Source organism: Thamnophis elegans, chromosome 15 (assembly GCF_009769535.1).
Source record: "Thamnophis elegans isolate rThaEle1 chromosome 15, rThaEle1.pri, whole genome shotgun sequence".
In the NCBI taxonomy this organism is placed as follows: domain Eukaryota; kingdom Metazoa; phylum Chordata; class Lepidosauria; order Squamata; family Colubridae; genus Thamnophis; species Thamnophis elegans.
The window spans coordinates 29995273-30008371 of NC_045555.1; the positions used below are offsets into that span (position 1 = coordinate 29995273).

The 13099-nt window shown below is 44.0% G+C and overlaps 1 protein-coding gene across 1 annotated transcript in view; it reads right to left on the reverse strand.

Moving 5' to 3' along the window:
- Positions 1-13099, reverse strand: part of LOC116518592 (pituitary homeobox 3-like) — a 37581-nt gene that overhangs the window by 19115 nt on the left and 5367 nt on the right. Inside the window, exon 2 of the mRNA XM_032232096.1 lies at positions 8426-8631. Coding sequence (XP_032087987.1) covers positions 8426-8631 — 206 coding nt within the window. The remainder of the gene's footprint in view (positions 1-8425; positions 8632-13099) is intronic.

A 13099-nucleotide genomic window follows, 5' to 3' on the forward strand; every position in this document is an offset into this window, starting at 1 on the left:
GGTTAGGTTTAGGTTTACGCGTTAATTTTAGCTTTACCGCTCACAGCGTGCTTTTTTCGTCGCGCTGTGATGACGTCAGGTACGCGGTTTCGTCGAGCGCGCTTTAGTCCACCGCGGTTTTGTGGTGGAACCTCGCAAAATTTCCGATACCACCACTGAGAATTAAAGACAAGCTGAAAAGTGCAACAAGCGTAGGACAATGCCTAGGACATTTTATGAGAGACATCCTAAGCAAAAAGGTGCGAAGATATTCCTGTTTGGACTTGCTTATAAAGACGTTTATGGAATTTGATCCACGAATGGTAATAGGACTAAGGAGGTATTGTTATTGGAGAGACACAGGCTGATAGATGGAAGAATACAATTTAAAATTAGCTAAACCTAATTATTCTTATTTGTAATAGACATAGCTGAATAATAATTGATATTGATAGTAATGTATATAATGTGGAGTTGGTATGATAAATAATAATTGGATATGAGAAGGGAAGGTTGGAAATATTTTTGGACCATATACAAAGGTTATTAATCACAATAATTATCACTATTAAAAAATAAAATAAAACTATATACAGTTAAATGTTAATTAATATGGGGAAAATTTTACGATATACGATATAATTACATAAAGAAGGGAGAATGATAATAAACTATATGCATGGAAGATGGAATTTTTGGTATTAAATATTATGGATGTTCAGCTAAAACAGGATATGAGGATTTGATGTTAATAGAGGATTTTACAAACAAGTAAATGAAATGCTAGCATGTGGTTATGGATTAAATCTTTGGCATAGTTAAGGATGAAGGATGTTTAAATAACTGTAGTCAACTAAAAGTGGAGGTATAATGATGTCAATATGGTAAACATTTGAGTTAAGATATTTGAATTGATATGAATTAATGGAAGAGATGCACCAAAATATGTTGTAACCAGCTGATATACTTTTTTATAATATATACCTGTGTTTTTTTTCTTTTTTTCTTTTTCCTTTTTTGTTTTTTTTTTGTTTTTTCCCTGCCTTGTTTTTTGTTCTTTTTGTCTTCTCTGTGTTTTGATTTTTTCTTTTCCCACTGGTGTGGGCATGTGTTGTTTAAGTAACAGAATATTTTTTTTTAATAATAATAAAAAAAAGACAGAACCACAAATTGGGGGCATGTAAGATGTATAATTATATAAAGATAATGATGAGAATAGCTGGGAATTGTAACCAGGTCTACATCTCAGCCAAAATTAGGCTGGGGTGGCGGGAATTAAAAGCACAATGACTATATATGTATACTTTTTGATCTATATTTTTTAAAGGAGGAGAATACATGTTAAAATTAAATATGTACATTGAAAAGGAAATACCATCAACATAAAATGGAACTTGCTCAGAAGCTGAAATACACCAAGTAAAGGAGATGAAGAGTGTGAAGTAGAGGACAGAGGGAAGGGAAGAAGAGAGGGTGTCAGGGCCCACTCCACTCCATAATTAGGAAAGAAGACCAAGAGACTTCATGGGTTGGAAATCCAAAGTACTTTTACTAATTATAAATGGTAAGCGGGCAGTAGTGAAGCAAGATCTGAATAATATGGCGCGAAAGCAATTGATATATAGGCAAACCCGTTCCCCCCCCTTAGGATCAAAGCTCCAGTCCAATCATAAGTCCTTCAAATGTCAGGTGTGAGATAACTTCAAAAAGACAGGCCGAAGATGGAATGTGTAGGCCGTTGATGCAGGCGGGAAACACGTACGCATGCGTAATTCCCAACGACTGGTACATCCTAGAACATTCCTCCAGCACATCAATTAAATCCCTCCCACATACACGCCCCCCCCTCCCCGTTTCATGGCAGCTGAAGCAACAGCAAAGCAGAAGCTGACATCCGGCCGTCCCCCGGAAAAAGGCTGTCAGGCCTGGAAGAAAACACAAACAAAACAGACAAATAACAAAACAAATGAAAAAGGGAGGGGAGAGAAGTCAAGGCTTGTCGGGATAAGAAGCATAAAATTTCTGGAGTAAGCGGGGCGCACGAACGTGGGACTTATCAACCCATTCAGTGTGGGAGGGGGGAAAATGTTTCCAAGCCACAAGGTATTGGATGCGATTACGGTGCTGACGGGAATCAAGAATGTCACGAATTTCAAAATGATGTTCCCCATCCACAAGTAACGGAGCAGGCGGAGGGTCATCTGCGGGCCTTAAGTTGGACACCCGAACTGGTTTGATGAGGTTAATGTGGAACACTGGGTGGATACGGTTGAGATGCTTGGGCAATTGCAAATGAACAGAAACAGGATTGATAACTTTCACAATTGGGAAAGGGCCAACATACTTGGGACCCAATTTCTTCGATTTTTGTGTAGTATGCAAGAATTTTGTAGACAAATACACTAAATCCCCAACGTGGTACTCATAGGGCTGAGAGCGTTTCTTATCAGCCTGCTTCTTATGAGCCTTATGGGCAGCGTCCAAGGTGGAAAGAGTCAGGGGCCAAAGGCGACTGAGACGCTCACTCCAGTCTGCAACGGAAGGAACCTGAGGCTGGGCCGTAGGCAGTTCGGGAATAGGAACAAAATCCTGGCCGTAAACGACCCGGAAAGGGGTGAAGCCCGTACTGGAGTGAACCGAATTGTTATAGGCCACTTCAGCATGCGGTAACAAGTCAACCCAATCGTCCTGTTGATAATTGATAAAACAACGTAAATATTGTTCAAGGACGGAATTAGTACGTTCACAGCCGCCATTAGTCTGAGGATGGTAGGCGGAGCTAAGGCCTTGGGCGGAACCAATGCGTGCGAGGAACTCCTTCCAAAATGTAGATGTGAATTGGACTCCACGATCGGAGATAATACGGTCGGGAACCCCATGTAACCGGTAGATGTGGGAAAGAAATAATTTAGCCAACGCCTTGGCGGAAGGAATTTTGTGGCAAGGCACGAAATGAACTTGCTTGGAAAACAAATCAGTGACCACCCAGATGACGGTGTGCCCCTGGCTCTCGGGGAGGTCAACAATAAAGTCCATAGAAATCTCCTTCCAAGGTGCAACCGGGCGTGCGACAGACTGTAGAAGTCCCTGCGGTTTCCCCGGCGGCTTTTTGGCAGCAGCGCAAACTGGGCAACTGGCCACATAAAGTTCAATGTCCTTTTTTAAAGAAGGCCACCAGAATTGTCTCTTTACAAGGTGCAAAGTCTTTACGAATCCAAAATGACCCGCCATCCTGGAGTCATGAGCGCGACGAAGGACGACAAGTCGTAGGGAAGCGGGGACGTATAATTTAGCACCTATCCACGGTAGATCGTCTCTCATGGTGCACTCGTCCCGATGGGCCAGGAACCAGTCGTCTTGAGGAAGAGCCGCTTTGAGGTCAGAAAGTAGATCGTGAGGCACTACCTCCTGAGCTTTGGTCTGCTGACGTGTGAGTACCGGAGCTGCCAAGAGCGGTTGGACGATACTCAGTTTGGAACAATTATACTGAGGTAATCGGGACAAAGCATCGGCCATGAAGTTCTTTCCGCCCGGGATATACTTGAGAGTGAAATTGAAACGGTTAAAATATTGGGCCCACCGCATCTGTTTGGGGGAGAGACGACGAGGTGTGCGTAACGCTTCCAAGTTCTTGTGGTCAGTCCACACTTCAAATGGGTGTTTAGAGCCTTCGAGAAAATGGCGCCAAGTAGCGAGGGCCCAACGGACCGCAAAAGCCTCCTTCTCCCAAACCGCCCAGCGCCGTTCTGTGTCAGTGAGTTTACGTGAGGTGTACGCGCAAGGCTGTAAGTTACCTTGGTCATTGGCTTGTAGCAGAACGGCCCCAACAGCGACATCACTGGCATCCGCCTGGACGACGAAAGGCTGGTTGAGATCAGGATGTTTAAGAACTGGTTCAGCGGCAAAAAGGCGTTTAAGTTTTTCGAATGCCGCCTGGCATTCCATGGTCCAGTCCAAAGGCTTATTGGGTTTAGGCTTCGGGTCGCCTTTAGTCTTGAGTAAATTAGTGATAGGGAGAGCAATGTTGGCAAAAGAGGGAATAAATTGACGGTAGAAATTAGCGAAACCCAAAAATTTTTGCAACTGTTTACGAGTTTTGGGAGCGTCCCACTCAGTGACCGCCTTCACTTTTTCAGGGTCCATTTCAACGCCATTCGAGGAGATACGGTAGCCCAGATAGTCAATAGTCGTTTGGTGAAACTCGCACTTAGACAATTTGGCATATAGGTTGGCAGCACGGAGTTTTTTCAAGACAGTGCGCACCAGATTGACGTGGTGGTCGTAAGAGCGAGTATAAATGAGGATATCGTCTAGATAGACGATAACGCCCTTATAGAGATGATCGTGGAGGATCTCATTAATGAATTGCATGAACACAGCAGGAGCCCCCTGTAGGCCAAAAGGCATAACCCGGAACTGGAAACAACCAAGAGGGCAGTTGAATGCGGTCTTCCATTCGTCCCCTTCCTTAATGCGTACTCTATAGTAAGCTTCCCGCAGGTCCAATTTTGTGAAGATGCGGCCCTTCCCAAGTTGCGCTAACAAGTCCTTCATCAGTGGTAGCGGGTAGAGGTTTTGAGTACAGATTGCGTTAAGGTTGCGAAAGTCACAGCACAAACGAAGAGACCCATCTTTCTTTTCACGAAATAGGACAGGGGCAGCCACTTTGGGTCGAGCCGGTTCAATGAAACCACGATTCAAATTTTTGTCAATGAAAGAACGCATCTCTTCCATTTCCCTGGGTGACATGGAGTAAATGCGGGGTTTTGGGAGTTTGACCCCGGGTAAAATGTCAATGGAGCAATCAGTAGGCCTGTGGGGGGGTAGAATGTCCGAAGATCGCTCGCTGAAAACGTCCCTAAGATCCAAATATTCTTTCGGGATTTTTTCCTCTCCTGCAATCCTCTCCTGCCCTCTAGCGGCTACTTCAGGAACATCAGTGACGTCAGGTTGGTCCGGAGAGCCCTCCCCCACTGGAGGCACCTTCGAGCGAACACGCAAGCGGCCTGTCCGCCAATTTATGTGAGGGTTCCACTTCCGGAGCCATGGGATGCCCAAAATGAGTGGTCTGTCCATGCCAGGTGCGACCACAAAAGAGATTAATTCAGTGTGGGTACCCATTTTCATTTCCAAAGGCTCAGTAAAAAAATGGGCGGGCCCCCCCCCCCGCAATTGAGCCATCTATTTGGCAAAACACAATCGGGGTTTTCAAAGTGCGCAATTTGATACCCAATTTTTCTACCATGGCGGGATTGATCATGGATCGGGAACAGCCAGAATCAAGTAAAGCTAGGAGGGTGGTAGGGGTCCCCTCAGGAGGAACTTTTAATTCAATAGGGATGAGAAGGGGCCCCTTGTTTGAACTCACCCAGCGAGGCGATGTGTCGTCATCAGAGTCTTCAGAAGAAGAGGAGTTAGCATCTGCGTCACCCTCTAATGGCTGGGCAAAAGGAGGGGGGTTGGTTTCCCCAGCGAACGCTGTCTCCTTCTTCTTCTTATCAGGGCCCCTGGCAGGCTTGTCCTCACGTCTGGGAGGGGGTTGGGCAGAGAGAGGCAGTTTTGCCCGGCATTCGGGGGCGGTGTGTCCAAGCTTGCCACAACGAAAGCATGTTAACGGTCTGGAGGAGCCAGAAGGGGGCCCTCTTGCGTCGCCTCGTCGTTTGGAGAACGATTGCGTAGTAGGAGGGGGGAGGGACCGGGCAGCCTTCTCCTTCCGCTTCCTTCTTTCTTCAGTGGCATAACGCAGACGGATTAAGTCAAGCTCGGCGTCTGCAGCATGCTCAAACCACGTGATTAAGCGTCTTGGCAGGTTACGATTGACACATTGTTGATAAATGTCTGCGTTCAACCCTTCGGCAAATCTGTCCAGAAGGGCGTCCTCCCCCCATCCTCTCATGTATTGTGAGAGACATTGAAATTCCTGGATGTATTGGGCGACAGGTCTATCGTCCTGGTCAAAGGTTAAAAACTTCAATTTGTTCCGCTTCTCAGTTAATGGGTCATCAAAACGTTGACGGAAAGCCTCCATAAAACGGTTGAAATTCCCCAAGAGGGGAGATCCAGACATGTGCAAAGCAGTCGACCACGCAGCCGCCTCACCATCCAAAGATAAAAGAATCATTCTGACCCTTAAAGTGTCAGATTCAAAGTCCCGCCCATAAATTTCCATGTAGTTAAAAACTTGCATAAGAAAGGAGGGAAGGCTAGAAGAATCCCCCTTAAAACGTACAGGCAAGGGAGGGATTTTAGCCATTCGATGTCTTCGGGGGGGAGGCTGGGGGGGAGGTCCTCTTTGATCAGCGAAACCTCTAGCCGCAGGGGGAGATGCGGGCCGAGGGGGGGGGGAGAATCCTGGCGTGGGTAACGTTGCCAGTTTCTCCAGTCTCTTTCCTCCTCCCCCCTTCTCTCTTCCAAAAATGTTTGACCCCAATAATCAGGTAATTCACTCCGCTGGGGTTTTCTCATCGGGCCCCGGTGCTGATAGCCTCTCCATTCTCCTTCATCGCCCCCTCTGCTTTCCCCACAGTACCTTTGGCTCCAATAGTCAGGGACTTCACTCGCCTGAGTTTTGCTCACAGCACCTGGCTCCAGCGAAGTTTGTGGAGGTGGTATTTGGGTGAGCCCAGCATTCCAGCTTGTCTCTATCTCTCTTTGCCCCGCTGAATTTGACCAACGGGGTGGGGGGGAAGGTTCAGGCTGACTGGAAATTTGCAGTTGAAATAAATCTTCGTGCAGAGGTCGGTCAGACGGGCTGGGCTGGTGTAAAGAAAGGTCGGGAGGTCCTAGTTCACTGGAATCCCCTCCAGCTGCGCCCTCCTCCTCTTTGGTCGGAGAAGACATTCTTTCCCTTCTCGGCAGACGTAAATCTCCTGGAAAGGGATATATTCAGATCTTGCTTCTTGTCAGGGCCCACTCCACTCCATAATTAGGAAAGAAGACCAAGAGACTTCATGGGTTGGAAATCCAAAGTACTTTTACTAATTATAAATGGTAAGCGGGCAGTAGTGAAGCAAGATCTGAATAATATGGCGCGAAAGCAATTGATATATAGGCAAACCCGTTCCCCCCCCTTAGGATCAAAGCTCCAGTCCAATCATAAGTCCTTCAAATGTCAGGTGTGAGATAACTTCAAAAAGACAGGCCGAAGATGGAATGTGTAGGCCGTTGATGCAGGCGGGAAACACGTACGCATGCGTAATTCCCAACGACTGGTACATCCTAGAACATTCCTCCAGCACATCAATTAAATCCCTCCCACATACACGCCCCCCCCCCTCCCCGTTTCATGGCAGCTGAAGCAACAGCAAAGCAGAAGCTGACAGAGGGATAGGAGAGAGGGCGGGGGGGGGAGATGAGAGAAAGGAGGAGTGGAAAGGGGAGAGAGGAGAAGAAGAGAGGAAGGGAAAGTAGAGAAGGGAAGAATGACAGACGGAAGAAAGGAGGGAGGGAGGGAGAGGAGGGAGGGAGAAGAAAGTGATAGATAAGGTACAAATATGGTGTATGGCGAGCAGAAGAGCCAATAATTGTTTTTGGGAGTTGATGGTAAGATGAATTGATGTAAACATTTAATAATACAATATGATGTTGGCTATGTAATAGTATACGTATATAATGCTTCATTAAAATCTTAGGAATATATTCTTTAGATGAACTTTAATTGCACTACTTTCTCAAAAGAGAGGAAGGCATAAAGATGTTGTCACATGCACAGGCTTGTTCTGCTATCTGGCTTTTATTCAGCCTTTTCTTTCACATTCTGGTCATTTTCAAGTAAATTAAAAGAAAACAACAATTTTACCATATGTGGTGGACATGCCTCATCATGAAGAAATACTGGTGCAAAATTCAGAAATGGTTGGAAGAAATTACAGGGCAAAAAACAGAACTGAAAGCATTCTTATTAGAACTACTAGACCAAAAAATGGATAAACAATCTCAATACATAATCATACACATACTCACTGCATCCAGGATTTCTTTCGCGCAAAACTGGAAAAAAATCAATACACTCGCAGATGAAACAATAATTAGAAAAGTATTCAAATGTGCAGAGATGGACAAAATGACAATAGAACTAAAAGAAAGAGAAGAATCGGATTTTTATAAAATATGGAATAAAATTTATAAGTGGCTAGAAAACAGAAGCCAAAACAGAAAATAGAGATGCAAATATATGGTGATATAAATAATCAATATTATTATAAGTGTTAGCACTACTGCTTTTATATATTATAAGACAAGGTTAAAGCAATAGGAAGGCAATGCAGAATGGAGAATTATAAAAACTAAACAGGAAAGCTGATACAGAAGGCTGTATAATTACTTCATATTGCTATGTATGTTTTGTGTTTTGTTTGTTCTTGTGGTGTTTTTCTTTCTGTTTTTAAAGATTAAAACATTCAATAAAAATTATTTTAAAAAATAAATAAAAAGAAAACAACTGTACCCGAACTCTGGCTTCCGTCAAGTTAGTCCAGACAGCAATCTCCTCTCGGGTACTCATGTCTGGATACCGATTCCTTTGAAAAGTGGCTTCAAGTTCCTGTAATTGCTGGCTGGTAAAATGAGTTCTCTGCCTACGTTGCTTCTTTCTCAGGGAGCCATCCTCAGGAGTGGAATTGCCAGTCTGATTCTGCTGTGACTTTTCTGTGTCTATGGAAGCAAAACCAAGGAATCCATCACAGATTTTCATAGTGGTTCAAGACAATCTTTTTTTCTTGCCTAAACATTCCTACCAGTGAAAGCGATATTTTTAAATGATGATCTCTTTGTACACAATTGCTCAAACACACACACAAGTCATTTGTTTCAACTGAAGACAATTTTGTAGGTATGCCGCTGCCCATATGTGGTTTATCACAAAGACTGATCCTTTGGATAAGGCACATAGTGGCAATGCAAAACAGTGTCTTTCATTTCTTGCTCTGAATTCTTCTTAGTGATCATATATGATTTTGACAGAAGCAAAACCCAACTTGAGGAATATTAGTGAGTAAACACTGGATTGCGTAGGACTAGGCAGCCTAGACCTATTGGCATTTTGTGATTTGAAAAAATAATTTTTCTTTAATAATCATGCAATCAGGAAAAATATTTATTTTTTCAAATAAAGGATAAGGGGAAGAGATGCTGCCCAAGAAAAATCAGATAAGAGTCAAGAACTCCAGTGGCTTAACAGTCAGAGAAAGCAGCCTGGGAAGGATCTGCTGATTCTAATGGATCAGATGGTTAAAAGCGGCAGTGGGAAGTTTGTATCTTCAGACTTTCAAGATTGTGTTATTGTAGCCTTGCAATAGAGTAGAATTAGCTCGTCTAGTTGTGTTTCCTACTTAGCTTATCCAGGGGAGCTGACAACATGTCACACCTTCCAACCCAGAATTTGAAAATTAGTCAGATCTTTAAAAAATGGAACATCTGCAGAATAGTAGTTTTATTTTTCACTCTAAATATCATTTGTTGTTCACTTGGGCTAGTTAAAGCTGCCAGCTTTAAGGTCTCCAGATACAAGGTGGCTGTGAGCACATCCCCAAAATAAAAAATTTTAAAACACAAGCAATTTCAAGCTGAAAAAAAAGAATTATATAAATACTGCTTCATCCAAAGGCAAACACTTATTGTATTTGATAGATATAAAACCTCTTTGCTGGTATTGCAAAGTATGTGTTTATTATTCTATTTTTACATTTAGGAACTCAAAGTTGTGAAGTAGCACCACTGCTATTTTGGATAGGTCTCTTCCTATAATTAACTTGTATTCAAAGACACAAATTGATTATATAATTGCTCTCAATAATAGTATAAAACCAAGTGCCTCTATATCCAAGCCTAATAATAGTAACAACAACGACAACAACAACAATAGTAAATTGAACTTATTAGACTTGAATATCCTGACTTAGCAAAAAAAAAAAAAAAACACCCTACTTGGAACTGCCTATATATCAGAGACGTGCGGTGAGCTTCATGGCTGGTGAGGCAAGCGCGAAAGCCCCGGCGCCGCGTCCACCATAGAGCGGGACCGGGACCCGCTCTATGGCGGACACGGCGCTGGGACTTTAAAGCCCTGGTGCCGGGGCTTTAAAGTGGCTGCAGGGCCCTGGCGGCATCCGCCATAGAGCAGGACCGGGTTGGGACTTTAAAGTCCTGCCGCCGGGGCCCTGAAGTGGAGGCCCGCTCATCTTGCCGGCCGGCGCGCGCACGCTCTGTGAGGGAGAAGAGGGCGAGCACTCAGGTCCTCCCCAGGGAGCGGCTGCAGCGGCTCCTATGGTCCCCTGGCTGAGGAAGTGCTCACTCGGCGGCGGTCACAGCGGCATCTCTTGGCACCCGTTGGCCGAGCGAGAGGGGCAGGAAGTTTGGGAAGCGTGACCTCTTCCCTAGCATGGCCCTCCAGCTGCGCGGGGTGGGGGCAGGGAGGAGGGTAGGTGGGTGACTGCCACTCTGGGCTCTCCTCCCCCTGCACTCACTCACTTACACACTCACTCCCTCACACACACACACACACCGAGCGCACCCAAAAAACCCAGGCGTGCACCTCTGGCCGCCCTCAGTCATACCAGTTTCTCGCTTTTGCACTCCACACAGGCAGGCAGGCAGCCCCTCCCTCCCTCCCTGCCCCTCGCGGTAGGCAGCCACGCCGTCTGAGTGCCTACAGAGGACCACCCATGACTTGACATGCGCCTGAGGGCCAAAAAGGCAGCATGCCGTTCCCTCCAGCCAATGCTCCGCTTACCTTTCGCTTGGGCGGTGGGGAGGACGCAGCGTTTTCAGCCCCGAGAGTCTCTTTCCCCCTCCGCCCCATCTGGGGTGGTAGAATCCCAAACCCAGCCAGCTGAGTCAAAGTCCACCGCAGTCACGGCTGTTGCTCTGAAGCCTCCAGGAGCGCCGGCTCCTTTGCAAAAAAACTGAGCGGCGGGAGGGAAGGTGGTCCCTCGAGCCTGAAGTTTGTTCGAAGAACTGACTCCTCCCGGACTCGGCTCTCGTGCGGTCTCTTCTGACAAGAGCAAGCCTCCTCCTTCTCCCCCACTCCTCTCTCCTCTGAAGCGCGCCCTCCGAAATAACCCGCCCAACGTAAGCGTGCTCAACTGCAAGGCATGATTCGCTGCTCCCAGATCAGGAGGCGGGAGAATCATGTGCCTCCTTTGCATATGAAATTTTTCTCCTTTTAACCCTTGCTTAACTCTTAAAAGGCGAAAAATTCCTCATGCAAAGGAGGCCCATAGTTCCCTCGCCTCCTCCTACAGTTAACACTAAGCAGACTCCAAGTCACTGTGACTTGGAGTCTGGCAGTAACTACCTTGGCTTTAATTATTTTTTAAAAATTCTTTAAAATTCTTTCCTTTTCCTCAGGAGACTAGTGAGGCCCCGCCTCCCCTGCCTCTAGTGACTGCACATCCCTGCTATATATTCAGACACTATCTTAACAGCTCTTAGGTCCTTGGTTTGGACTTGAACTATTAAGTTTTTACCAGTCCCAGACTGTAAATCGAATTGAAGATTAACAATAACAACAACAACAATGTAGTTTTATTTGGAACAGTTTACTTCCTGCAGCCATACCTTTAATATAATCTACCTATTCCAGGTAGTTAGGAAGGACTTAATAGATGGACAAAAATGCCAATCCAATCTAAACATCTGGCTGGTTATACACACCAACCATAATACAAAACGATAACCTGACATTCTGGACAGAGGTAAAACTGGTGAGGGAAAATCCAGTGTGTTTTAGGCTAGAGAGAGGATAATTATGTAAACATATTCCAGCCTCCCAAGGCATCAAACACAACCTCAAGTATTTTTTTAATTTAGAAAGACAGCAAGAAAAAACTCTAAATGTTGAGTTATAGATATATAAAGGTTCTGCATTATTTTATTACCAGTGACATCCACAGATCAGACAGAACTGGAGCGAGGTATATTGCCTCTTTAAATGAGCATAAGATATATGCCATGCACATTAACAATGGATAGAATTTTAATCACCCAGTCACATCCACCATTTTGATGCTCTTGACAAACACACACTCACACTCTTGTCTGATAACACATCACATGTATCCCATGAAAACATTTCTTATTTGATTGAAAAAGAATAAAAAAAACAATGGGGGCTTTGGGTTGCTGGATTGAGCAATTTACTACCAGGCTTCTGTACTTCCTTGGGTGAAAGAATGGATAAATTTGAGACATAGAAGATTACTACTGCTGGATGGACATGATTTTCAATAGGGGTGGCATGTTTTTTGTGGTACAGGAAAAATACAGTACACCGAAACTTTCAAAGACACTATGTGAGAAATGCTCTATTTGTAGTATGGGAAAAAGTTAGAGCAAAAAATTATATGAAAATACCAGTCTGGCTTTCTATGATGGAATCACTGATACAGATGTTGTTAATCTGAGGAAAATTGTAACATATAAAGACATTTTAAATGAAGAAGGGGAACTTAAAACTAGGCAGGAATCGCAAAACCAAGGGGTGGATTAATATGGTGGCCACACCTGCAAATACAATCTAGATATGAAAAAGATGCAAAGATATGTGGTTTTTATAAAGAGCCAACAACACTTGATCAGATACTTTTAGGGTTAGGTGAAAAACTAATAATGAAATCATACACTTACTTATTAAGCATCAGAATGGAAAATGAACAAGTGAAAGAAACAATGATAATATGGGGAAAAAACTTTGGTTATACTATAGAACTAGATAAATGGCAAAAACCTTGAGACAGAAGTTACAAATTGACAATGGCAACTTCTTATAAGGAAAACCTGTACAAAATGTTTTATAGGTGGCACTTGTCATCAGCAAGGCTAGCAAAGATGTTTAAAAACATGTTCGCTAAATGTTGGAAGTGTTACCAGACATTGGCCTCTTATTATCATATGTGGTGGACATGCCCAAAAGCAAAAAAAAATTTGAACAAAATACACACATGGTTAGAAAAAATGATAAAGCAACATATAGACTTATAGTCAGAAATAATAGCAGAAAGTTATAATAAAGGAAATTTTAGGCATAATACCAGAAAGTTATAATAAAGGAAATATATATTTAATAGTCCATGTGTTTACAGCAGCGAGAATTGTATTTGCACAATATTGGAAAAATGAGGAT